The 27935-nt window shown below is 41.5% G+C and overlaps 1 protein-coding gene and 1 pseudogene across 1 annotated transcript; both read right to left on the bottom strand.

Moving 5' to 3' along the window:
• Positions 1-9314: 9314 nt before the first annotated feature.
• Positions 9315-10190, bottom strand: LOC105009535 (odorant receptor 131-2-like). The gene has a single exon (XM_010868952.4). The coding sequence runs from the start codon at positions 10188-10190 to the stop codon at positions 9315-9317; it is 876 nt and encodes a 291-aa protein (XP_010867254.4).
• A 13706-nt stretch (positions 10191-23896) lies between these two features.
• LOC106024214 lies at positions 23897-24928 on the bottom strand (annotated as a pseudogene).
• Positions 24929-27935: the final 3007 nt, after the last annotated feature.

Below are 27935 nucleotides of genomic sequence, written 5' to 3'. Positions count from 1 at the left end.
TAAACACAACAGTAAACATTATGGCAGGAAGGATAAGGTGGGGGAGGATAGCATTTGACTTGTGTGACAGAACAAAGGGAATGTGTTTTATTGACATGAGACAGATAGCAGCATCTTACCACACCCCTTTTCCTCCCTTATCTACTGTTGAAGTAACATGTATCGAGTCAGAGACTCCTCGGATGATTATGTATGTAATCGTTTGACGCGTCTCTCATATTTGCAAATATGAATAAAACAGTTAATTGTGCCCAGGGAATTTCCTCTCTGTACTTCCTTCTAAAAGAGTTCTGATCGATAAAATTACCATCACAATGTATCTTTTCCAATTTAGGGTAAAAGGTTCGACTGCAACACCATGTGGAATTCAGGATAGTTGCACTTTCATGACATCTGGTGTATGGAATTATGTTCAGAACTTTTGATGCATCAAGTGTCGTGGAAAACACTTCAGATTTCCAGACAAAAAAAGATGCAAAGACTCAGGAGCCTTCGAATCTAAAAGTAGACTTTATTGACGTCATAAAGCCGTGCTGATCTGCAGAGCAACCAAGCCATGTTGGTCTGCAAAACAACCAACTTCCAAACATTAAACACACCTTTTTATACAGTATGGTTATACAATGATATTAGGTCCTCCCATTATGCTAATTTCTGGATGGATCCTTCTCGAATTTTCCATCATGTTTTTCACAACCCTCTGGGATTCGCTCCCCCAGCCACTACTCATCATGACTCAGCATATTTTCTGAAATGGAAAGATTTCCTTATCTATGGGCTCACTCATCCTCCCAAGATTTTGCCAAGACAGTCAAGGACAAGCTACAGGTCCTTCTGTCCTCAATATGAGATAACAACAACCACTCATTGCACTGACCATGGAAACAATAGTTCATCACTCTCTCTTAACAATTAAACTGTTTGGGAAAATAATATGAGCGCTGGTTAAATGTTTTATCAATTAACACTCAATTAATAAACAGGTGATCACATGAGACGTTCTGTCTACTCTTCATCAGGTTAATGTGAAATAACATTTAATGAAAATATCCCTACACAAGCGGTTCCTTTCAGTATAAACTATTAACTTATTGCTACAAAGAAATACTCATATGTGGAATTGAACTGTGCACACTGTTGCAAAGTAATCAAATCAGTGGATCATGTATTCTGGTACTGTCCATTGACTTCTGGATTCAAAAATTCAGGGTTTGTATTTGGATCTTGGTATCTCTACTGAGATGAACATACATAAAACAATATTGATTGGTGATCTGAAAAATTCACGGTATGTTAATATGGGGATTCTGTTGGCTAAAACATTTAACTTTGATGCATATATCAGAATAGATATTCTGACTGGAAAGGTTCAGGTATTTAATATAGCATCACAGCAAGACAGAGATATACCATTATGTTCAAAAAAATTGCAATGCATGAAAAACAGTGGACAAAGTGCAAATATTTTGTAACAGCAGTTCCATATGTCAAATGTAAATGAAAACGTTACCCATCCAATCCCAAATCAAAGCACTAACAGATTTTATTACATCTGCGCTATTCTTTCACAGGAAGCAAAGCGAAGGGAATTTAAGCTATTCAAAAAAATTGCAGTGGGTACATTGTTTACTTCAAACCCAGAAATGTATTGTATAAACTGAATAAATTATTCAAGATCCAACTTCACTGAACAGTACTCATCTAATATTTAGTTGCATAACCTTTGTTTACAACTTATTGTTTAAATAGATAACTCATAACCTTATGTTTTAATAGATTATTTTGCTATGTGTAGGTGGGGTGTAGAGCCACGTCAAACCTGGAAATCCAAATCCACACGGGACGGCAGGTTCCCATTGGGGTCACTTTAGGGTTTAAGTCAGGGCTGCCCAACCTACAGGAGACTAGAAAACCTACAGAACAGTAGATCTCCAGGCACAGGGTTGGGCAGCCCTGGTTCAGGTGTTCCTGTATTAGATTGGGTTCGAGTAAAAGGTTATAGGTCAGGGTTAGATTAGGGTGTGGAACTGGAATGTGGGAAGCATGGATTTCTGGGTCTAGTTTGGGCCACGGGTGATACACTTCTGGTCAAAACCTTAAGAACACCTCAGTTTTTATTGAAATTCACACAGCTACATGTCTCTGAAATATAAAGCATAGAACAAAAGAACAATTGGAGACAAAAATAAATCATGGAATTGTTTTGTTTAACAAAATGTAATCTACAATTTTGACTCAACAAATTATCCACCTTGCAGATATAACAGCCGACCACACTCATGGCATTCTTTCTACATTGGAAATCATATTGTTTGGAAAGTTCTTTCCAACACTGTTGCAGATGTTCTCACAAACGTGTTGCACTTTTTAGGTTGCTTAATTTCACCCTTGTGCCCAGTTAATTCCAAACCAGCTCAGAGGGGTTTAAATAAGTAGACTGTGCAGGCCATTCCTTAATTTGAAGCCTACTGTCTTATTATTTTCTTCTATGGTAGATCTGGCATAGTCTGGAGGTATTTTGGCTCATTAACCTGCTGTAGGGTGAACCACAGACCAACTAGGCATACACCAGAGGGTATTGCATGGTGCTTGGTTGGTTTTGAGTGATGGATGTTATTCGCTTGATCAGTTGGATTTATTGAGATCTTGCAACAACTGGACATGGAATGTCATTTACAGTGGGCAGATCAAGTATTTGATATACTGCCGATTTTGCAGGTTTTCCCACTTACAAAGCATGTAGAGGTCAATGATCATGAGGAAGGTGAGGGATCAGCCCAGAACTACACAGCAGGACCTGGTAAATGACCTGAAGAGAGCTGTGACCACAGTCTCAAAGAAAACCATTAGTAACACACTAAGCCATCATGGATTAAAATCCTGCAGCACACGCAGGGTCACCCTGCTCAAGCCAGCGCATGTCCAGGCCCGTCTGAAGTTTGCCAATGGCCATCTGGATGATCCAGAGAAGAAATGGGAGAAGGTCATGTGGTCTGATGAGACAAAAATAGAGCTTTTTGGTCTCAACTCCACTGGTCGTGTTTGGAGGAAGAAGAAGGATGACGACAACCCCAAGAACACTATCCCTACTGTGAAGCATGGAGGTGGAAAAATCATTATTTAGGGATGCTTTTCTGCAAAGGGGACAGGACGACTGCACCGTATTGAGGGGAGGATGGATGGGGCCATGCATTGCGAGATCTTGGCCAACAACCTCCTTCCCTCAGTAAGAGCATTGAAGATGGGTCATGGCTGGGTCACACAGCCAAGACACACAGCCAAGGCAACTAAGGAGTGGCTCCGTAAGAAGCATCTCAAGGTCCTGGAGTGGTGTAGCCAGTCTCCAGACCTGAACCCAATAGAAAATCTTTGGAGGGAGCTGACAGTCTGTATGGCCCAACGACAGCCCTGAAACCTGAAGGATCTGGAGAAGGTCTGTATGGAGGAGTGGGCCAAAAAAATGTGTGCAAACCTGGTCAAGAACTACAGGAAACATATGATCTCTGTTATTGCAAACAAAGGTCATCATCATCATCTTCTTCCGCTTATCCGGGGCCGGGTCGCGGGGGCAGCAGTCTAAGCAGGGATGCCCAGACTTCCCTCTCCCCAGACACTTCCTCTAGCTCTTCCGGGGGGACACCGAGGCGTTCCCAGGCCAGCCGGGAGACATAGTCCCTCCAGCGAGTCTTCCCAGGAAGGCGTTCCGGAGGCATCCGAAAAAGATGCCCAAGCCACCTTAGCTGACCCCTCTCGATGTGGAGGAGCAGCGGCTCTACTCTGAGCTCCTCCCGGGTGACCGAGCTTCTCACCCTATCTCTAAGGGATCGCCCGGCCACCCTGCGGAGAAAGCTCATTTCGGCCGCCTGTATCCGGGATCTTGTCCTTTCGGTCATGACCCAAAGCTCATGACCATAGGTGAGAGTAGGAACGTAGATTGACTGGTAAATCGAGAGCTTCGCCTTGCGGCTCAGCTCTTTCTTCACCACGACAGACCGATACATCGACTGCATTACTGCAGAAGCTGCACCGATCCGTCTGTCAATCTCCCGTTCCATCCTTCCCTCACTCGTGAACAAGACCCCTAGATACTTAAACTCCTCCACTTGAGGCAGGCACTCTCCACCAACCTGAAGCGGGCAAGCCACCCTTTTCCGACTGAGGACCATGGCCTCGGATTTGGAGGTACTGATTTTCATCCCCACCGCTTCACACTCGGCTGCAAACCGTCCCAGCGCATGCTGAAGGTCCTGGTTAGAAGGGGCCAACACGACAACATCATCTGCAAAAAGCAGAGACGAAATTGTGTGGTCCCCAAACCTGACACCCTCCGGCCCCTGGCTGCGCCTAGAAATTCTGTCCATAAAAATTACGAACAGAACCGGTGACAAAGGGCAGCCCTGCCGGAGTCCAACATGCACTGGGAACAAGTCTGACTTACTGCCGGCAATGCGGACCAAGCTCCTGCTTCGGTTGTACAGGGACCTGACAGCCCTTAGCAAAGGACCCAGGACCCCATATTCCCCAAGCACCCTCCACAAGATGCCGCGAGGGACACAGTCGAATGCCTTCTCCAAATCCACAAAACACATGTGGATTGGTTGGGCAAACTCCCATGAACCCTCCAACACCCCGTAGAGGGTATAGAGCTGGTCCAGTGTTCCACGGCCCGGACGAAAACCACACTGTTCCTCCTGAATCCGAGGTTCTACTATCGGCCGTATTCTCCTCTCCAGTACCCTGGCATAGACTTTCCCGGGGAGGCTGAGAAGTGTGATCCCCCTATAGTTGGAACACACCCTCCGGTCCCCCTTCTTAAAAAGAGGGACCACCACACCGGTCTGCCATCCCAGAGGCACTGTCCCCGACCGCCACGCGATGTTGCACAGGCGTGTCAACCAAGACAGCCCCACAACATCCAGAGACTTGAGGTACTCAGGGCGGATCTCATCCACCCCCGGTGCCTTGCCACCGAGGAGTTTCTTGACCACCTCAGTGACTTCAGCCCGGGTGATGGACGAGTCCACCTCTGAGCCCTCATCCTCTGCTTCCTCAATGGAAGAAGTGACAGCGGGATTGAGGAGATCCTCGAAGTACTCCTTCCACCGCCCGACGACATCCTCAGTTGAGGTCAACAGCTGCCCACCTCTACTGTAAACAGCGTTGGTAGGGCACTGTTTCCCTCTCCTGAGGCGCCGGATGGTTTGCCAGAATCTATTCGAGGCTAGCCGATAGTCCTTCTCCATGGCCTCACCGAACTCCTCCCAGGCCCGAGTTTTTGCCTCCACAACCACCCGGGCTGCAGCCCGCTTGGCCTGTCGGTACCCGTCAGCTGCGTCAGGAGTCCCACAAGCCAACCAGGCCTGATAGGACTCCTTCTTCAGCTTGACGGCATCCCTTACTTCCGGTGTCCACCACCGGGTTCGGGGATTGCCGCCTCGACAGGCACCGGAGACCTTACGGCCACAGCTCCGAGCGGCCGCTTCGACAATGGCGGTGGAGAACATGGTCCACTCGGACTCAATATCTCCAACCTCCCTTGGGATCCAGTCGAAGCTCTGCCGGAGGTGGGAGTTAAAGATCTCTCTGACAGGAGACTCGGCCAGACGTTCCCAGCAGACCCTTACAGTTCGCTTGGGCCTGCCGAGTCTGTCCAGCTTTCTCCCCCGCCATCGGATCCAACTCACCACCAGGTGGTGATCAGTTGACAGCTCCGCCCCTCTCTTCACCCGAGTGTCCAAGACATACGGCCGCAGGTCAGATGAGACGACAACAAAGTCGATCATCGACCTGCGGCCTAGGGTGTCCTGGTGCCACGTGCACTGATGGACACCCTTATGCTTGAACATGGTGTTCGTTATGGACAAACTGTGACTAGCACAGAAGTCCAATAACTGAACACCACTCGGGTTCAGATCAGGGGGGCCGTTCCTCCCAATCACGCCCCTCCAGGTGTCACTGTCGTTGCCCACGTGGGCGTTGAAGTCCCCCAGTAGAACAATAGAGTCCCCAGTCGGAGCACTTTCCAGCACCCCTCCCAGAGACTCCAAGAAGGTCGGGTACTCTGCACTGCCGTTCGGCCCGTAGGCACAAACAACAGTGAGAGACCTATCCCCGACCCGTAGGCGCAGGGAAACGACCCTCTCGTTCACCGGGGTAAACTCCAACACATGGCGGCAGAGCTGGGGAGCTATAAGCAAACCCACACCAGCCCGCCGCCTCTCACCATGGGCAACTCCAGAGTGGTGAAGAGTCCATCCTCTCTCAAGGAGTTTGGTTCCAGAGCCCAAGCCGTGCGTAGAGGTGATCCCGACTACCTCTAATCGGAACCTCTCAACCTCACGCACTAGCTCAGGCTCCTTCCCCGCCAGCGAGGTGACATTCCACGTCCCTAGAGCTAGTTTCTGTGTCCAGAGATCGGGTTGTCTAGGCCCCTGCCTTCGACTGCCACCCGATCCTCTTCGCACCGGCCCCTTATGGTCCCTCCTGTGGGTGGTGAGCCCACGGGAGGGCGGCCCCACGTCACCCGTTCGGGCTGAGCCCGGCCGGGCCCCATGGGGGAAGGCCCGGCCACCAGGCGCTCGCATACGAGCCCCAACCCCGGGCCTGGCTCCAGGGTGGGGCCCCGGCTGCGCCATACCGGGCGACGTCACGGTACTCATAATGTTGTTCTTCATTAAGGGGGGTTTGAACCGCTCTTAGTCTGACCCGTCGCCTAAGACCTGTTTGCCTTGGGAGACCCTACCAGGGGCATATAGCCCCAGACAACATAGCTCCTAGGGTCACTCGGGTACTCAAACCCCTCCACCACGTTAAGGTGGCAGTTCTTGGAGGGGGCAAACAAAGGTTTCTCTACCAAATCCAACTCACCACCATTTTATTTGATACATCAAAAAAGCAGAAATTAATATTTGGCAAACAAAGGTTTCTGTACCAAATATTAATTTCTGCTTTTTTGATGTATCAAATATAATGCAAATTAATTACTTAAAAATCCTACAATGTAATTTTCTGGATTTTTGTTTTAGATTCCGTCATTCACAGTTGAAGAGTACCTATGATAAAAATTACAGGCTTCTACATGCTTTGTAAGTAGGAAAACCTGCAAAATCGACAATGTATCAAATACCTTTTTTTCCGCACTATAAGGCGCACTTAAAAGCCTTTAATTTTCTCAAAAAACGACTGTGCGCCTTATAATCCGGACCGCCATATATATGGATGAATTGGTTAATTGGTTGATCCATACTGGTTGTACACGGCGCTCAAGGCGCTCTGTCAAAATGTTTCAGTATGAAAACATGTGTGTATAAAGACCCCAAAATGGCACCTTTCAAGAGACACGCTTGCGACGCAGAGTTCAAGCTCAAGGCTGTCGGTCAAGCAGTAGAATAAAGGAATAGAGCAGCAGCGAGCGAATTCAACATGAATGAATCAATGGTACGGAAGTGCAGGAAGCAAGAAGATGACCTGCGCCAAGTAAACAGAGTTTCCGAGGGAACAAAGCGAGATGGCCACAGTTAGAGGACAAACTCGAACAGTGGGTTGTTGAACAGAGAGCAGCAAGTAGAAGCGTCTCTACAGTCACTATTCGAATGATGGCAACAGCGCTAGCAGGGGACATGAACATCGATGAATGTCGAGGAGGTCCTTCTTGGTGCTTCTATGTGCCTTATAATCCGGTGCGCCCTTTATATGAAAACAGTTCTAAAATAGGCCATTCAATGAAGGTGCGCCTTATAATCTGGTGCGCCGTATAGTGCGGAAAATACGGTACTTCAAATACTTCAAAGCTTGTCCCCACTGTATATCCTCATTCTAATCAAGAGCCATACATAGAGGAGCATTTTTAATGCTACAATTTGTTTGAGATGATTGTGTTTCAGATAACCTGTTAAGCCTCCAAATCCTTGATGTACTCTGTTTAGTAGATCACTGCCCCAACCTGACTCCCTTCTGTAGATGTTTTGATTTTAAGTTTTGTTTGTGCAGTACACTTGAGATGCAACAAACAACAGATAAACAGCAGAGAAGCTAAGTAGTCTGCCACTTTAGTAAAACAAATCTGTATTTTGCAGTTTTGAATTTTGCAGGAGTGTGGCAGGTTGAGCAGAACACATTTTTGCAACATTATAGAAAGCTAATCTTAATCAAGTTTAAAATATCATGGGAACTACAACCTTGCAGTGAAAATCAATTACATTTCTATCAACCTGTAAAAATAATTCAAAATAAAACAAACACACAAAATTATTTCAAATAATAAACTTTATTTTATTTTATTATTATAATTTTTTTTGTTTGTTTTATTAAGTGCATCTTTACTGTAATTCACATGCATTTCTGTTTGTTGCCTGGATTGCTCTATCAACATTTAGACCATGTGGATAAGCTAGAAACCACATTCATAATCACACATTAACAAAAAATCTTTATTTGTTGTCACAGTAAAGTCAAAAAAGCTGAACAATCTTGCATGTGTCAAAAATATCACCAGAAGCAACGCTCTGACAGCAGCTCAACAAAAAGAATTGCACCCAGACCCCTCCTAGGACAATGAATGCTGCAGCTGCTGAGACAGAATCCTGTAGTAAACACTGGTTTTAACCCCGTGTTCTTTCTCTCCACTATCTTCACTGTTCTCTAGGTGGAGGAGGCGGTGGCTGTGCTGCAAGCCCACCAGGCTAAGGAAAAGACAATTAAATGTCTAGGCTCCTAATTAATATTAAATTAATATAGTATATTGCTGGCAAGTTACATAATTCATTTTAATGCTCTTTATACAAGCAATAACCAGGACCTTATTTGCTTGAGTAAAGTACAATACCACGTTGCAGAGCTAGTGCTCTTATACGCTCTTATACAAGTCATAGATTATTTCACTGTCGCCTCTATCATTTTCAGGTGTTAATTACCTATAAAGTTTAACACAGCACCCATTCATGAAGGACTGTACGTTTTTACCAGACTAAATTCATTAAAGAAAAAAGGCACCACTTTGAATCACTTAAATCAGGAGTTCATGATTACAAAAATGTAACAACAAAACACAACTTTCCAAATAACATTTCTGAAAAACAACACCATGAGTTAAACCCAGCACATGAATTTTTACGCAGTTTTATAATTTACAATATTAATCCTGTGCCCAAACACTTCTAAAAAAAACATCAAATAGTACCTGTGAAGACAGGTCACCATTGCATTGCTTAAAAGTGGACATTTTTAACTGGTTTTATCCCTCTGAATTAGCCCCCAGGTGCTTTAGGTCTCAGGTTTCACGTTCATAACTGTTTTCCTGCAAAGAAGGGACCTTTTCATGTGCTTTTCTGATCTCTAAGGCCGTAGATGAGAGGGCTGAGCAGCCGTGGTAAAATATTAGTTATAATGTTATTGCAGAACATTATTACTGAGCGGAAGTCTGGGAAGAGGGAAGTAAGGACAGTGTCCATGACAGGGGTGATGTAGGACAACATAGAGAACAATAGCTGCACAACATGCAAACGTATAGTCATCTGGGCCTTTCTGGATGAAACTGGATCTGAGGTGGCAGCTTTAGCTGAAAACACCACTCTAAAGTATGTATAGATCAGTGTGATCCACACAAAGCACAAATAAAGTATATTGGTGGCATAGTATGTGTTATAGTTGTATACTGACTGAAAGATATTTATAGGATAGCACATTCTACCAGAAGAGAAAAATGACAAAGGCTTGAAGACTAAGGTAATAATGACTTTGATGAATCCGGGAATGGCCCCCACAACCCAAATACAGGCAATGAGCATGTAGGTCCTACTCACTGTACAGATTAAAGGATGCTGTAAAGGGTGACAGATGGCTACAAAGCGTTCAATTGACATGGCTGCCAAGTTTAAAGGAGTGTTTTTATGAGTGTTCTCACAAATCAGAAGCAGAACTATACACAGAGACACATTTAAGTTAGGGCAAACATAGGACAATACATGCAAGTTCACCAACATAGACACCATGACATTGTCATTGATGATCAACTGCATATAAAGGATGTACCTGGAGTCACTGTGGAAGTTCACGTTGGTTAAGAAAGTGTACAAAAGGGTTCCATTAATGTAGTTAATAATGAGGCCAAAAAGAACGATTGTGAGGTTCTTGAACAACGCTTCTTCTAAAACATCTTTGCGCATGTTGAGTGTGGAGAAGTTGCTGTTCATCCCTGTTGCTGACAATAAATCTGACTGGAATGCTATGTATCAAGGAGTGAGAAGCACTAACAATAGCACTTTTTCTTCAAAAACAATATCGAAGAAAAAAGATGCATTAAATAAAAAGATCAGCTGTAAAATTCATCAGGAAAAGGATAAAGGACTCATGACTGATTTGAACGATTGCTGCATATTGAAAATTGATACACAGAATGCAAAGTCGCACTGAATGGATAAGATGTCTTACTCTTCTTTGCAGGGGCTAGAAGCCTTTATTATAGTCATTGGTGTGAAAAAAGTAGTCCACTGGTAAAAAACATGGAACACAAACAATGACCAAGTACTCAAGGGTCCCAGCCTAATGTCATGACCCAGGGTATTTGAAGTCGACCAATGTTACCATAAGAGGTGTTTGTTTATTGCATTGATCTGCTTTTTGCAGATCATTGCTCACCTGGGACTTGGAGAGTTTGAGATAAACATCTGATCCTGGTAGCTTAGGGGACGTGATGACATTTCATGTCTCCTTGGACTGAGGTCCAAAAGACTCCTAACAGTCTACAATGTAAGACATAAGTTACTGTTCAGGTGTGCTTCCTCCCTACTACTGGTAAACACTGCCTTGTGTACAGTACACTTGAGTCAGTCCACGTGGTATTATAGCCAGCATTTAATAATGCAATTATTTATACCTTTTAATCGGGATGGAGGGGTTATGTCAGCTGATTTAAATGTGTTGGTGTTGAGTTGTTAAGTGTATGCACTTAAATCTATAAGAACATTGCACAGTTAGGCTATGTCAGCTTTTATACAGCAGGGCGATAATTCTATTCTTATACTTTTCGCACTCTTTCAAACAGGGTCTGTGACCATGTTCATCCAGATTAAGTTTATTTTGATTTGCCACTTTGAGTTCAAAGCTTGTCAATTTACAAGAAAATTGTTGGAGGTCATTCAATATATTTTTCTATTCACTGTAATCCTTGGTATCCGCGGATAATATATAACCACTGATGGGAAATTGGCATGAGAAACTTAACACAACACAGATGTGCTGACTAACTCTGAAAGAAGGACCATAGACAGGACGTGTTGCCTGCTACTGATGGGCCCCACACATCCTGTCCATACATTCTGTCCATTCCTCCTGCTAGGAGTTGCCCATGTGACTGACATAGGCTATATGGATAGGTCCATTGACCATAGGTTGGAACATATCATACAAGGGTCTGTTGTAGGATAAACCTTTCTTATTGGAGGGTATTGGAATGTGTAATGGTTGGTAATGACCACTGGTCACCTCCTATGTATTCTGGCATAAAAACAGTGTTGCCTCTGTAATTTTGGAGAGAGAGAAATGAGAAATGGAAGGAAAACATCATAGACTCATGCTGAATAAAGATGGCTCTCCCCTGACTTCTGGTTGCATTTATTTTGTTCATGGATCAAACTTGGACAGAATCTAACAGCATGGTGCCGTGACCCGGATAGATGGATTTGCACTCTGAATGGTGAGTCAAACCACTCTAAAAGAACAAGTCAGTTCAATCAGCATGAGTATCCAGATGAACACATCTGGAACAATAAGAAGACCTAGAAATGTCATTTTTTAGGCAATGGAAACCTGTGGTGAGGACATACAAGACTTACGTTGACACTGAAAGATGTGTTCTTAGTCTTAGTCCAGAGATTCCACAGAAGAAGATAAATCTTTGTTAAGTCATCTAGAAGTCCTTGCTAAATCTTCCTTGTTGTGATGGGAAGTACTTACTAGACTGAGTAGTAAGTGACACGTGTAAAGTCCTAATATTGGCCACTGTTTAGTGCAAAGCTTCGGTCTTCATCTAGAAGTCCTTGTTATTTGGATAGCAGGTTGACGCGTATGTAGTAATAATTTAAATCTTGTACAAGTAAGGGGAAGAAAAATACGTCTTTAAACAACGTGGTAAATACAGGGACTGCAGCCCTCCCGTTGTAATTTAGAAAATGGTGAAATCCTTGGCCTATGAGATCAAAAAGAGTTTGAAAATAGATGACTGTCACCAAGAGATAATTCAAGAATAAGCCATTGTTCCAGAAGAAGATTTTTGGAGTTTTTTTTATGTACAGAAAATATGGGAAGAAATTCAAAGAATGCCTGATGAATTACAAAAAACACATTGGTCGTTGATTGTGTTTTTAGAAATTGAAAAATGAAATGATAAATTCCTCAAAGATAGAATGAGAAAGAATGTGTTCGGGCGTCGGCTGAACAAATGGCTGAAATGGATAAGATGGAAAAAGGAACTGGAAACGTTGAAAGCAGGAACAACATCTAAAGACACTCAAAGCCCATTGAAAAAGAAACCAGGATCATGTCACTATTGTGAAATCATTGGACATTGGCAGGATGAGTGTCACAAGAAGAAGAAGAAGAACCAAAGGAAAAGGACAGGATGCACAGACAGTTGGAACATGGGACATTCTACCCACATTCCGATAAGCAGCAAGGAAAGATCTCCCATGTATGGAATTCAGGAATCAAAGACAGAGGATTTCCTGGTGATACCGGGAACTGACGTGAGCTTATAATCATTGATTAAGAGTTTTAAATATGTTTACAAAAATGTATTGAACCTAAATATTGAGTAGAGCTGGAACTTATCAAGGAAACCTGATCACTTCCCTTGATAATGACCATGCTTATTCAAGTGAATATTAATTCGATAGCACTTTGATGTTATATAGCATGTTTTAAAAAGCATTTGAAATAGCCTGTTTTGTTCTGTCATGCTTGAACATGTTTTAATAGGTATTCAAGGAATAGCCTGATTTGTTGTGCTTTGTCATGTTCACTATGTAAATTTAAATCAAACGTATTTATTGCATTGATGATAATGTTTAAAACCGTAAGGCCTCAAGGAGGGTCTCACTACAGGCTTTAACACGTGGGTACATCTAACGCTAGTGATAAATTAGAAATTGGTACAATGATGATTTTGTAATCTGGTAAAATAGTCTCATGGTTTTCTTAAAAAAGGTTAAAATATTGTGTGTTCTCTTTCCTTATATATTATATCAGTGATAGAATGAAGAATCCACATGGTGATAATCTTTAACGTTAAGAAGACACGCTGTGTCCCATGAGGACTGAATGTGAATCCAAAACAGCCATAAGCCTTTACAGAGGGTTTCCCCCAAGTTGGAATGTGTGTGTGTTCTCTCTCTCTCTGTGCCTTGTCACAGGACAACTGGTGAGAGGGAAACAATACACATAGGGTAATCATTTTTTAAGTAGACACATGGATTTCCATGTGCACTGAATTTGATTCTAATATATGTTATACATTGGTTTTAGACAAAAGATTGAGATTAAAGTCTCAAATTATGACAAAATGGGTGAAAACTGCCAAAAGGGAGTTTATCCCCTACAATAACATTTTATATTTTATTTTGAATGTTGAATTGGCTTTGGTTAATTAGGAACATTTTAATTTGTCAGTTTTTGTGTTTCTCTTACAACTAAGATGACATTTGTGTTTTATAGAACAAGTTAGATACTAAAGAGTTGACTGACTAAAATGGTCCCTTGGTTCAGAGAGCAGCACAGGGGGGAGGAGTGCTTGAGCCAACACCCCCACAAACTCCCACACCCTGGGATAGCGAGAGTAACATAGGCTCACTTGGTTGGTCATGTCTGTTTTTGGTTTAGTCATAATTTTCACCAATGTTTGGAATGTCCACCAGAATGTTAAGCTATTGTATAGATATGACAAGCATATTTTTACAAACTGCACACAAAACTAGAGATGGGTAGGACAGTCAATTTGAACCTTCACTTAACAAAGGATATCGGCTAAGTTGAAAGAATAACATATGTTGCTACAGACAGTCTGAGGACCATGTACGGATTTTTAATATGTGGAAACCTAAATTTTATATACATTTTAAATAATCCATTTGGCCTTTATTTATGGCTAGCCATGAGTGGGTGAAGCCAAGGGCTCCAGGAAGGGGGGCAGACCCCTAGGATGACCCCAAACGACCTCTCCCATTAAATCAAGGTAGCCTATTTCTAGGGGTTAAAGTTGAATGTTCAGACTGGTCTCAACTGTGGTAATTTCCTCAATGTAAGCAAATTCAGTTTTGGGATGATCAAACATTGAGTAGAGGTTAGAGAAATTTTCTACTCAATAGCTTTAACATTGAAATGCATGACTTTTGACCAAAAGTCATCCTCCATTGTTGATGACAGAGTAATTTTGATGTCAATAGAACCACAGACATGGTCAAAATATAAGTTGTGATTTAGTGTTTGGCTGAATGCAACTATTTGGAATAAAAAATGAATCAAAGGTGGAGAATTTTACTTAAATGCAGAAGGTTAATCAAGACATTGTTTGTCACAAGGTAGTTTGGTCGTTGCCTTTGAAAAGGCTAAATTAGGGTGCTGTAGATACACTAATACAATCGCCCTGGTGGTTGCAGTAGGTATACCACTGGAACATGTGCTGGAGTTTTTTGTCCTACAACTTAGGTGCGCAGCTTATCCCCTAGTGGGCAAACCAATTTAGTTAGGCATGTGCAAAGAAACTTCAGGGTATTCTCAATTCATGATAGCCATTTAAAGAATGTGAGAGCTGTTTAGCTCTGTAAGACAAATGTATCACTGGGTTATATGGTTAATAATTCCTTTGCACAAGACTGATGCACATTGATGTCTTTGATTATGTTAGTGAATGTTTGTGTTTTTAACATTTTCACTTTGTTGTTTATTATGAATATACAGTATGCAACTCCATATTGAATGGATTCTAGAACCATCCCTGTTACCAGTTCTCTATTTTTACATGTCCATCCCAAAATGATGGCCAGTGTGGGCTCAGGATGGCGCCTCCTGTGGCCATATTCGCCGTGATTCTGCTTTCACTCATGGTGTCGCTTTCCGTTGGCTTAATGAAGTGAAAGCAGGGGGGATGTATGATCTGATAATTGATTATGATTGGAAAGAGTTGAGCTTAGGGCTCAAAGCAAATCAAATTGGTACTTAAAAGGAGTTACATGAACATTTGCTTTTTTTCTGTTTGCATAGTTATAATGGTGCATTGGAATCTGCTATGTTTAACATATTCTATTCTAAGCATTTGTTTTAATTGTTTATTTGGAAACTGTTTGTTTGACGTAAGGTCTAACATTTTAATGGTGGAATGGCATAGATGTAACCATTTTTGATTTGGCTAAGCAAAGTCAAGTCTGATCAGACAACGGAATCTCATTCCACTGCCAGGTGCTATTCGAGCATAAATATAGCACATTGAATGAAACATCAACCAAGCCAGTTCTGGATGGAAAAGGAAATTTGACATAGACTTTTATGGAAACTTGTCTGAATAGGGTGTATGCTTCACTCTGATGATGGAACTTTGTTGGGAGTTGACAGAACCATAACCAGTGGATGAAAGTCTGATGGACTGTTGAACCACACTAATCGTTGTTTTGTAGTTATACTTTCAACAGATCAGGACATCACAAACCCTTTTCTGATGATACATCATGTCACTGACTGGACACAGACAACTGAATGTCAGAACGATGCCAGGGTCAGATCACTTGGCTTCACATTGCATTTCCAGATGAATTGTCGACAGCAAGATGAGAGGAGAGTCCTGAGGGACTCCACATACTACAGGTCAGAGTACCACGGGCTAGTTGACTGGAAAGGTCACATGGTCCCAACACAGTGGAAGACACTGTTGTGGTGTTTATCTTGAATTAGTGAAGTTTTGGAGACTCACTGTTCCATTATACACCTACACTGACTTGTTAGGACAACCAGGCAATTTGCTGGGTCCACATCACACTGACTGCAATAACTGATATTGGAACTTTATATCACTGATGCAAGACAGAGAAGACTGAAGACAAGATCTAAAGGACATTTGATGAGAATCTAGGGTCATTCCTAACAATCAATAGTTTTCCTAAAGTAACTGGTATTTTGATCTTTTATGAATGTTCATTCCTCACAAGGCAGGTAGAGGACTACATATGATCAATACCCAAACATTTGTCATTGATACTTGTTTTTTTGTGAAGTTGCTTAATAGTCATAATTACAACAACTATCCTGATATGTTTAATAGTGCCATATTCCGTTTCAAAGGTAGAAACTGTCACTAGTACATTCATTGGAGTTGAGTGTTGTGTTACGTTCAGGATATGTTGGGTTGTTGCTATGATGTTGATGCATGACTCATGATATGGACAAGGGGGGACTTTGATTGTTTAAAGGGTTCATTGGGAATTAATTATGCATTTCATTAATATGTCAGGTTAGGTCTGTTTCTGTTGGACACTGGTTAGACTGATAGTAGCCTGGGACTTGATATGTATGGTAAAGATTGATCATGATGGTCAGTACGATTGCAGTACCATACAGTGCTATGTGTCAGGGCAAGCTGTGTCCATTGCATCTTATTTTCATTTCATTTAAGGAATAATAAAGCCTTATAGGCCAGATAATCCTTTTTATTATTTTTCTTTATTGTTTTTTTAACAGAAGTGTTTGGACCTTTTCAGTTCATTAGGAATTGGATTGTACCTTTATTTTGTTAATTTAATCAACATGTAATGATTAGTTATCACATGTTTGAAGGGGGGACTGATGGGAAATTGGCATGAGAAACTTAACACAACACAGATGTGCTGACTAACTCTGAAAGAAGGACCATAGACAGGACGTGTTGCCTGTTACTGATGGGCCCCACACATCCTGTCCATACATTCTGTCCATTCCTCCTGCTAGGAGTTGCCCATGTGACTGACATAGGCTATATGGATAGGTCCATTGACCATAGGTTGGAACATATCATACAAGGGTCTGTTGTAGGATAAACCTTTCTTATTGGAGGGTATTGGAATGTGTAATGGTTGGTAATGACCACTGGTCACGTCCTATGTATTCTGGCATAAAAACAGTGTTGCCTCTGTAATTTTGGAGAGAGAGAAATGAGAAATGGAAGGAAAACATCATAGACTCATGCTGAATAAAGATGGCTCTCCCCTGACTTCTGGTTGCATTTATTTTGTTCATGGATCAAACTTGGACAGAATCTAACACCACATTGGGCTTAACCGACTTTTGAAAGCGATTTCAAATGTTTTTCAGCGGCTTAGTTATGTTACCAGTGGTGTTGCTAGGATCACAATACATTCAGGGCTTATCAGATGCCAACAACGATCAGCCCTGTAACCTGGGTGGTGTTACAAGTTTAAGTTCAAATGTCTATTAATCAAGTCCACCAAATAACACAGTGTCATCCCGCACAAAATTCAATGTCAATATACAAGAAAATTGATGGAGGTCATTAAATATATTTTTGGGATATTCACTGTAATCCTTGGTATCCTCTGATAATATATAACCACATTGGCATTGTTAGCCCTGGGCGTCCTGGGCTATCGCCCCTGATCTTTTACGAATAGCCCCGGATCTCAAATGGACCAAAAAATTATAATAGCACCTGATCTATTCATCTGTATTTCCGATCGCACAGTAGTCTATACTTCCGCGTCTTAATGTTACGATTTTTCATAGAAAAAATGTATAGCAAATGTAGCATATTTGTCAAAGTCATAACTAGTACAGATCTTAAAATGCCTGACACTTATTAAAAACTATGCTTGGCTAAAAATGACCAGTATAAACCGTAGCATGTATCTTTTCCAATTTAGGGTAAAAGGTTTGACTGCAACACCATGTGGAATTCAGGATAGTTGGGAACAATTTCTTGATGTCCCACTTTCATGACATCTGGTGTATGGAATTACAGTGGGGAGAACAAGTACAGTGGGGAGAACAAGTATTTGACATACTGCCGATTTTGGAGGTTTTTCTACTTACAAAGCATGTAGAGGTCTGTAATTTTTATCATAGATACACTTCAACTGTGAGAGATGGAATCTAAAATAATTAATTAGCATTTTATTGACATAAAATTGACATGACATAAGTATTTGATCACCTACCAACCAGTAAGATCTTGCGAAACATGGCCCCATCCACCCTCCCCTCAATACGGTGCAGTCGACCTGTCCCCTTTGCAAAAAAGCATCTCCAAAGAATGATGTTTCCACCTCCATGCTTCACAGTTGGGATGGTGTTCTTGGGGTTGTACTTATCCTTCTTCTTCCTCCAAACACGGCGAGTGGAGTGACCTTCTCCCATTCCTCCTCTGGATCATCCAGATGGTGATTGGCAAACTTCAGACGGGCCTGGACATGCGCTGGCTTACGTGTGCTGCAGGATTTTAATCCATAACGGTGTAGTGTGTTACTAATGGTTTTCTTTGAGACTGTGGTCCCAGCTCTCTTCAGTTCATTGACCAGGTCAATCATTCAGGGTTGGTTTTTGGGTCTAGGTATCTCTACTGAGATGAACATACATACAATATTGATTGATGATCTGAAACATTAATCATGGTAAATGAATGAAAAATATGGTGATTCTGTTGGCTTAAACATTTATCTTTAATGCATACACTCACCTAAAGGATTATTAGCAACACCTGTTCAATTTCTCATGAATGCAATTATCTAATCAACCAATCAAATGGCAGTTGCTTCAATGCATTTAGGAGTGTGGTCCTGGTCAAGACAATCTCCTGAACTCCAAACTGAATGTCAGAATGGGAAAGAAAGGTGAATTAAGCGAGTGCCTGCCTCAAGTGGAGGAGTTTAAGTATCTAGGGGTCTTGTTCACGAGTGAGGGAAGGATGGAACGGGAGATTGACAGACGGATCGGTGCAGCTTCTGCAGTAATGCAGTCGATGTATCTGTCTGTCGTGGTGAAGAAAGAGCTGAGCCGCAAGGCAAAGCTCTCGATTTACCAGTCAATCTACGTTCCTACTCTCACCTATGGTCATGAGCTTTGGGTCATGACCGAAAGGACAAGATCCCGGATACAGGCGGCCGAAATGAGCTTTCTCCGCAGGGTGGCTGGGCGATCCCTTAGAGATAGGGTGAGAAGCTCGGTCACCCGGGAGGAGCTCAGAGTAGAGCCGCTGCTCCTCCACATCGAGAGGGGTCAGCTGAGGTGGCTTGGGCATCTGTTTCGGATGCCTCCGGAACGCCTTCCTGGGAAGGTGTTAAGGTCCCGTCCCACCGGTAGGAGACCCTGGGGAAGACCTAGGACACGCTGGAGGGACTATGTCTCCCGGCTGGCCTGGGAACGCCTCGGTGTCCCCCCGGAAGAGCTGGAGGAAGTGTCTGGGGAGAGGGAAGTCTGGGCATCCCTGCTTAGACTGCTGCCCCCGCGACCCGGCCCCGGATAAGCGGAAGAAGATGGTATGGTATGGTGAATTAAGCAATTTTGAGCGTGGCATGGTTGTTGGTGCCAGACGGGCCGGTCTGAATATTTCACAATCTGCTCAGTTACTGGGATTTTCACGCACAAAAATTTCTAGGGTTTACAAAGAATGGTGTGAAAAGGGAAAAACATCCAGTATGCGGCAGTCCTGTGGGCGAAAATGCCTTGTTAATGCTAGAGGTCAGTGGAGAATGGGCCGACTGATTCAAGCTGATAGAAGAGCAACTTTGACTGAAATAACCACTTGTTACAACCGAGGTATGCAGCAAAGCATTTGTGAAGCCACAACACGCACAACCTTGAGGCGGATGGGCTACAACAGCAGAAGACCCCACCTTGAACCACTCATTTCCACTACAAATAGGAAAAAAGAGGTTACAATTTGCACGAGCTCACCAAAATTGGACAGTTGAAGACTGGAAGAATGTTGCCTGGTCTGATGAGTCTCGATTTCTGTTGAGACATTCAGATGGTAGAGTCAGAATTTGGCGTAAACAGAATGAGAACATGGATCCATCATGCCTTGTTACCACTGTGCAGGCTGGTGGTGGTGTAATGGTGTGGGGGATGTTTTCTTGGCACACTTAAGGCCCCTTAGTGCCAATTGGGCGTCATTTAAATGCCACGGCCTACCTGAGCATTGTTTCTGACCATGTCCATCCCTTTATGACCACCATGTACCCATCCTCTGATGTCTACTTCCAGCAGGATAATGCACCATGTCACAAAGCTCGAATCATTTCAAATTGGTTTCTTGAACATGACAATGAGTTCACTGTACTGAAATGGCCCCCACAGTCACCAGATCTCAACCCAATAGAGCATCTTTGGGATGTGGTGGAACAGGAGCTTCGTGCCCTGGATGTGCATCCCACAAATCTCCATCAACTGCAAGATGCTATCCTATCAATATGGGCCAACATTTCTAAAGAATGCTTTCAGCACCTTGTTGAATCAATGCCACGTAGAATTAAGGCAGTTCTGAAGGCGAAAGGGGGTCAAACACAGTATTAGTATGGTGTTCCTAATAATCCTTTAGGTGAGTGTATATGAGAATAGATATTATGACTGGAAAGGTTCAGGTATTTAATATAGTATCACAGCAAGACAGAGATATACCATTATGTTCAAAAAAATAGCAGTGCGTGAAAAACAGTGGACAAAGTGCAATTATTTTGTAGCAGCAGTTCCATATGTCAAATGTAGTGGAAACATTACACATCCAATCCCAAATCAAAGCACTAACAGATATTATAACATCAGCGTTATTCTTTCACAGGAAGCAAAGAGAAGGGAATTTAAGCTATTCAAAAATTGTAGTGTGGACATCATTTACTTCAAACCCAAAAATGTATTAATGTATAAACTGAATAAATTCTTCAAGATCCAACTTCACTGAACAGTACTCATCTAATATTTAGTTGCATAACCTTTGTTTACAACTTTATGTTTAAATAGATAACTCATAACCTTATGTTTAAATAGATTATTTTGCTATGTGTAGGTGGGGTATAGAGCCACATCAAACCTGGAAATCCAAATCCACACGGGACGGCAGGTTCCCATTGGGGTCACTTTAGGGTTTAAGTCAGGGCTGCCCAACCTACAGGAGAGTAGAAAACCTACAGGACAGTTGATCTCCAGGCACAGGGTTGGGCAGTCCTGGTTTAGTTGTTCCTGCATTAGATTGTGTTCGAGTAAAAGGTTATAGGTCAGGGTTAGATTTGGGTGTGGAACTGGAATGTGGGAAGCATGGATTTCTGGGTCTAGTTTGGGCCACGGGTGATACACCTCCGGTCAAAAACTTAAGAACACCTCAGTTGTCCCAGTTTTTATTGATATTCACACAGCTACATGTCTCTGAAATGTACTCTGAAATTAAAGCATAGAACAAATGAACAGTTGGAGACAAAAATAAATCATGTTGTTTTGTTTAACAAAATGTAATCTACATCTTTGACTCAACAAAGTATCTACCTTGCAGATATAACAGCCGACCACACTCATGGCATTCTTTCTACATTGGAAATCTTATTGTTTGGAATGTTGTTCCCAACACTGTTGCAGACGTTCTCACAAACATGTTGCACTTGTAGGTTGCTTTGCTTTCACCCTTGTGCCCAGTAAATTCCAAACTAGCTCAGGGGGGTTTAAGTAAGGAGACTGTGCCGGCCATTCCTTGATTTGAAGCCTACCGTCTTGTTCTTTTCTTCTATGGTAGGTCTGACATAGTTTGGAAGTGTATATTGGGTCATTAACTTGCCTTAGGGTGAATCACAGACCAACTAGGCATACACCAGAGGGTATTGCATGGCGCTGCAAAATGCTATGCTATCCGTTTTAGTTCAGGGTGCCACTCACTATGTGCAAGTCGGCAACTCTGAATCCAGCAAACCAGCCCCAGACAATCACGCTTCCTCCTCAATGTTTGATAGTTGGTGTCACACTCTGAGGAACCATCCTGTGAGCCACCTATCATGCAAGCTGTTGACAAAAAAATCTTCTGATTCTGTTGTGGTTTTGGGTCTGCCAGACCTCTTCCTGTCAGAGTTTCCTCCAGTTTCTAAGTGCCTTTTGATGGTGTAGGAACTTTTCTCATTGACACCTTTCTTTGCAATTGCTCATAAGGGTTGTATTTGTCTGTCTGCCTTTGTTAATGCCTTTTTCTCACCATTTTATGATAGCAAGATACTACTTACTGCAGTACAATACTGTCCAAATAATGCTGAAATGGGTGCTGTTACACAGTCTGTTCCAACACTGGTTTTATAAAGAGGCTTTGTTAGTTATCTACAAAAGTTGGGACACTTGTAGGAATTGTTAGCATCAACTTTCAAGGCTTAATGGGGGTGGTCTAAAACTTTTGACCAGTATGTATCTACACTGCACGAAGAAAGGCTCATGAAGGAACTTCTGAGATTTTGAATCCAGCACAGACTTTTAAAAATTGTGTAGATTGTTTCTTCTTCATGCTACTTCCTTATTTTTACATTTGTTGTCATGTATTTTATTTAATTTCCCTATATGTGTAGATCGGACAATAATGCATTTAATGCACACATTGCCAGCTTTCATTTAGTCACTGTTTTAGTAGCTTTAATAGGCATACCTGAATTTGTTGCGTAGAAATGCTCGATGTGGGTTTTGAGTTATGGATGTTATTCGCTTGATCAGTTGGATTTATTGAGATCTTGCAACAAATGGACATGGAATGTCATTTATATCCACATTCTAATTAAGAGCCACACATACAGGAGCAGTTTTAATGCTACAATCTGTTAAGCCTCCAAACCTGAGTAAAACAAATCTGTATTTTGCAATTTTAAATTTTGCAGGAAAGTGGCACGTTGAGCAGAACAAATGTTTGCAACCTTATAAAAGCTCATCTTAATCTAGTTTAAAATGTCATGGGAAAAACAACCTTGCAGTGAAAACCAATTACATTTCAATCAACCTTAAATCAACACAAAATTATTTAAAATTATAAACTTGAAAAATTTAGCAATTGTTTTGGTGTTTTCTATACTTATTAAGAGCATCTTTACTGTAATTCACATGCATTTCTATTTGTTGCCTGGATTGCTCTATCAACATTTAGATCATGTGGATAAGCTAGAAACCACATTCATAATCACACATTAACAAAAAATCTTTATTTGTTGTCACAGTAAAGTCAAAAAAGCTGAACAATCTTGCATGTGTCAAAAATGTCACCAGAAGCAACGCTCTGACAGCAGCTCAACAAAAATAATTGCACCCAGACCCCTCCTAGGACAATGAATGCTGCAGCTGCTAAGACAGAAACCGGTTTTAACCCTGTGTTCTTTCTCTCCACTATCTTCACTATTCTCTAGGTGGAGTAGGCGGTGGCTGTGCTGCAAGCCCACCAGGCTAAGGAAAAGACAATCAAATGTCTAGGCTCATGATGAATATTAAATTAATATAGTATATTACTGGCAAGTTACATAATTAATTTCAATGCTCTTTATACAAGCAATAACCAGGACCTTATTTGCTTGAGTAAAGTACAATACCACGTTGCAGAGCTAGTGCTCTTATACACTCCTAAGTCAGATAGATTATTTAAAGATTGCTTCTATCATTTTCAGGTGTTAATTACCTACAAAGTTTAACACTGCACCTAAAAACATTCATGAAGGTCTGTACATGTTTTTACCAGACTAAATTCATTGAAGAATCAAACGCATCACTTAAATCAGGAGTTCAAGTCATGATTACAAAAATGGAACACTTTACAAAATTTCTGGAGAAAAACACTATGAGTTAAAGCTGTGATTCATTCCAACCCAGCACATCAATGTTCATGCAGTTTTATAAATTACAATATTAATCCTGTGCCCAAACACTTCTAAAAAACATCAAATAGTACCTGTGAAGACAGGTCACCATTGCATTGCTTAAAAGTGGCCACTTTTACCTGGTTTATATCCGTCTGAATTAGCCCCCAGGTGGTTTTGGTCTCAGATTTCATGTTCATAACAGTTTTCCTGCAAAGAAGGGACCTTTTCATGTGCTTTTCTGATCTCTAAGGCCGTAGATGAGAGGGCTGAGCAGCCGTGGTAAAATATTAGTTATAATGTTATTGCAGAACATTATTACTGAGCGGAAGTCTGGGAAGAGGGAAGTAAGGACAGTGTCCATGACAGCGGTGATGTAGGACAGCATAGAGAACAATAGCTGCACAACATGCAAACGTATAGTCATCTGGGCCTTTCTGGATGAAACTGGATCTGAGGTGGCAGCTTTAGCTGAAAACACCACTCTAAAGTATGTATAGATCAGTGTGATCCACACAAAGCACAAATAAAGGATATTGGTGGCATAGTATGTGTTATAGTTGTATACTGACTGAAAGATATTTATAGGATAGCACATTCTACCAGAAGAGAAAAATGACAAAGGCTTGAAGACAAAGGTGATAATGACTTTGATGAATCCGGGAATGGCCCCCACAACCCAAATACAGGCAATGAGCATGTAGGTCCTACTCACTGTACAGATTAAAGGATGCTGTAAAGGGTGACAGATGGCTACAAAGCGTTCAGTTGACATGGCTGCCAAGTTTAAAGAAATGTTTTTGATTGTTCTCACATATCAGAAGCTGAACTATACACACCGACACATTTAGCGTAGGACAAACATAGACCAAGACATGTAAGATCACCATAATAGACACCATGACATTGTCATTGATGATCAGCTGCATGTAAAGGATGTACCTGGAGTCACTGTGGAAGTTCACGTTGGTGAAGAAAGTGTATAAAAGGGTTCCATTAATGTAGTTAATAATGAGGCCAAAAAGAACGACTGTGAGGTTCTTGAACAACGCCTCTTCAGAAATGTCTCTGCGCATGTTGAGTGTGGAGAAGTTGCTGTTCATCCCAGTTGCTGACAATAAATCTGACTGGAATGCTGCCTATCAGGGAGTGACAAGCACTAACAATAGCACTTTTTCTTCAAAACACAATATCAAAGATAAAAGATGCATTAAATACAAAGATCAGCTGTAAAATTCATCAGGAAAATGATAAAGGACTCATGACTAATCTCAATGATTGCTGTTCATTGAAAATTGATACATAGAACTCAATGTCCCACTGAATGAATGAGATGTCTTTCTCCATTTTGCAGGTGTTAGAAGAAAAAAAGTTGCCCACTGGTGAAAAAACATGGGACACAAACAATGACCCAGTACTCAAGGGTCCCAGCCTAATGTCATGACCCAGGGTATTTGATGTGGACCAATGTGACCATAAGAGGTGTTTGTTTATTGCATTGATCTGCTTTTTGCAGATCATTGCTCACCTGGGACTTGGAGAGTTTGAGATAAACATCTGATCCTGGTAGCTTAGGGGACGTGATGACATTTCATGTCTCCTTGGACTGAGCCCCAAAAGACTCCTATCAGGTTATTACCAGAATACATTGTTGTCATAAAGAAAATCTAATTAGAAGTTGTTGACAATGGTCAGGAATTATTTGATTCAAGTTTCAGAATATATATGTGGCATTTGAGGCAGTTAGTTCTGTCTAGAGGGATTGGAATGCAAAGTTGGAGGAATGTTTCCAAACACACAACTTTTCAAACTATTGACCAGTTCTGAACATCTAAATATGTATTAAGTGATATTGGTTATTTAGTTGTTCTTCAGGACCTTCCAGTTAGTGCAATCATCTTCTCAAGGGTTGTTTTTTGTGAGGTTTTAATTAACATAGGGAATGAAAACAGACAAATCCTGTTCAGCACTTTGGTCAACCATGGTTGTTTTAAATTTGTTAGAAAACTAAAGTTGACATTTACATTGACATATTTTGTTTTTGAAAATGTTCATTGCTTTCACACAATGCCATTGCTAAGCATATTTTTGCTAAACTGTGAACATATTTGTCTACAGAAGACACTAAGTCAGTTAAATTAAACTCTTGGTCACAGTTGACACAAACTATTCTGTTCAATATGAAACTCTTTCAGTATTAGCTGATTTACAGTAGGGTACCTTTATCTGTCAATAGTGTTGAAGTGAATTGCAAAGTGCAGGTGGTGTACTTTTTCACAGGACTCTACTTACAAACTGGTGTATAAATGTACCTAACCAACCAGTATATGCTGAGATGTTGCATTTCTTTTAGTAGTTGACTTGAGCCTCAATAGATTTCAAAACAAAAATCTTTCATCCTAACCTATTACACTGTGCCTTAGGAAAGTTTTCAGACTCCTCCACATTTGGGATTAGGGACTTCATAATTGATTTATTATGGATAACATTTAAAACATTTTGCCATCAGTCCGAACTACCCCATTCTGCTACTTCATTGAAAATACAAATCTCAAATAAAAATTCACACCCTTTATTCAGCACTGTGTAGAACTGTAGCACTGTGCATTCGGCTGCGATCACATCTTTTTGTGTTTCTCTACCACCAGGATTTGGACAGTTTCTTCAATTCCTTGTTTCAGATCTTCTTGAACTCTATCAGATTGGATTGTTGGCAGGATCTCCCAACTCTGCAGGAAAGTCCTGAAGTTCTGTTTGAGTGTCCAGGAGGTTGTTGGTGCCTTCCAGAACAAGGCCCTTTTTGCCTGGTTACATAGTTTGGGCAGACAGCAAAAAGTTTGTTTTTAAAAATAATGTATTTAATCATCTCCAAACAATTTAAAGCGCCACAAGCAGACTCCAATCAAGTTCTAGTGACATGTCAAGGATGACCAAATGACACAAGATGCATCTGAGCTCAATTTGGAATGTTCTAGGAAAGGGTGTAATTACTTACAGGGGATGGACAACAGGAACAGGAACTGCAAACATATCAATATCAAGGATCTAATAAGGAGTAGGGCCAACCTTTGCTTTCAGAACAGTTTCAATTCTTCTTGGAATGTTGTCATTCAAGTCCTGTACTGTATGTAGTGCATTATTGCACCATTCTTCAAGAAGAAAAGCATCCAGTTGTTTGAGGGATGGAGGTGGAAATCTACTTTGCAGTCTGTGTTTTATAACTTCCCATAAAGATTCAGTGATGTTCAGATGGCCATGGAAGGCGATTGACATCATCCTGGTGTTCATAAAACTTGAATTTGTTTGGCAGTGTGTGTGGGGGCATTATCATCCTGGAATTTTGGAACATCATGAGGGAACAGTATTTGCCCCGTAGAGGTTGTTTGGTCCTGTAAAAGGGCCTCATATTCTTTGGCAATTATATGACCATGCAGAGAAATCAAACTCCATGACTCCCACGAGATGGCTGCCTATACCATTACTGTTCTCCCAACCATGTTTAACAGATGGCAGCAGATGTGAGCTAAAGCACCCTTCGGGTTTCTCAAAAGGTATACCCATCTGGATGTAGGAAATAGGAAAAAAACATTGTAACCACTGACAGGTGAAGTGAATAACACTGATAATCTCATTATCACGCCAGTGTTGGGGAATGTTACTTTTCAAAGTAACTAATTACAGTTATTAGTTACAGTTCCTATAAAGTAAATAGTTACATTACCTGCTGTTGAAAGTAAGGCATTAAGTTACATAGTTACTTTAAGATAAGTCCTTTGATTCTATATGCATGTGTTGGCCACTTATGTCCAAAAGGCACAGATTTAATGGGACTTTGTATAATTACGTGTCACTCAACATCATATAACATTAGCTTATCAATCATTATACAGCAAGAGTGACCAATCCTATTATCTCAAGTAATCAGATACCATGATCCCAAATATTTGCATTTAGTTCTTTAATCAAGAATCTCTTAAATCAATAAATTATGTTTGTATTACAAATGCCTCCACATTTTCAGGCAAGGGTTATTATATGTGCAGACTTCAATATTGGATAGATCCATTGTGGTGAACATTAAGAAACAGCTGTAGCGTCGTACACTGATAA

This window comes from Esox lucius, chromosome 12, assembly GCF_011004845.1.
Source record: "Esox lucius isolate fEsoLuc1 chromosome 12, fEsoLuc1.pri, whole genome shotgun sequence".
NCBI lineage: Eukaryota > Metazoa > Chordata > Actinopteri > Esociformes > Esocidae > Esox > Esox lucius.
The sequence above is the reverse complement of the archived record's forward strand: the minus strand, read 5'-3'. Positions and strand labels throughout refer to the sequence as shown.

Coding starts and splice junctions, on each gene's coding strand:
- LOC105009535 (XM_010868952.4), bottom strand. CDS start 10,190: ATGAACAGCAACTTCTCCACACTCAACATGCGCAAAGATGTTTTAGAA.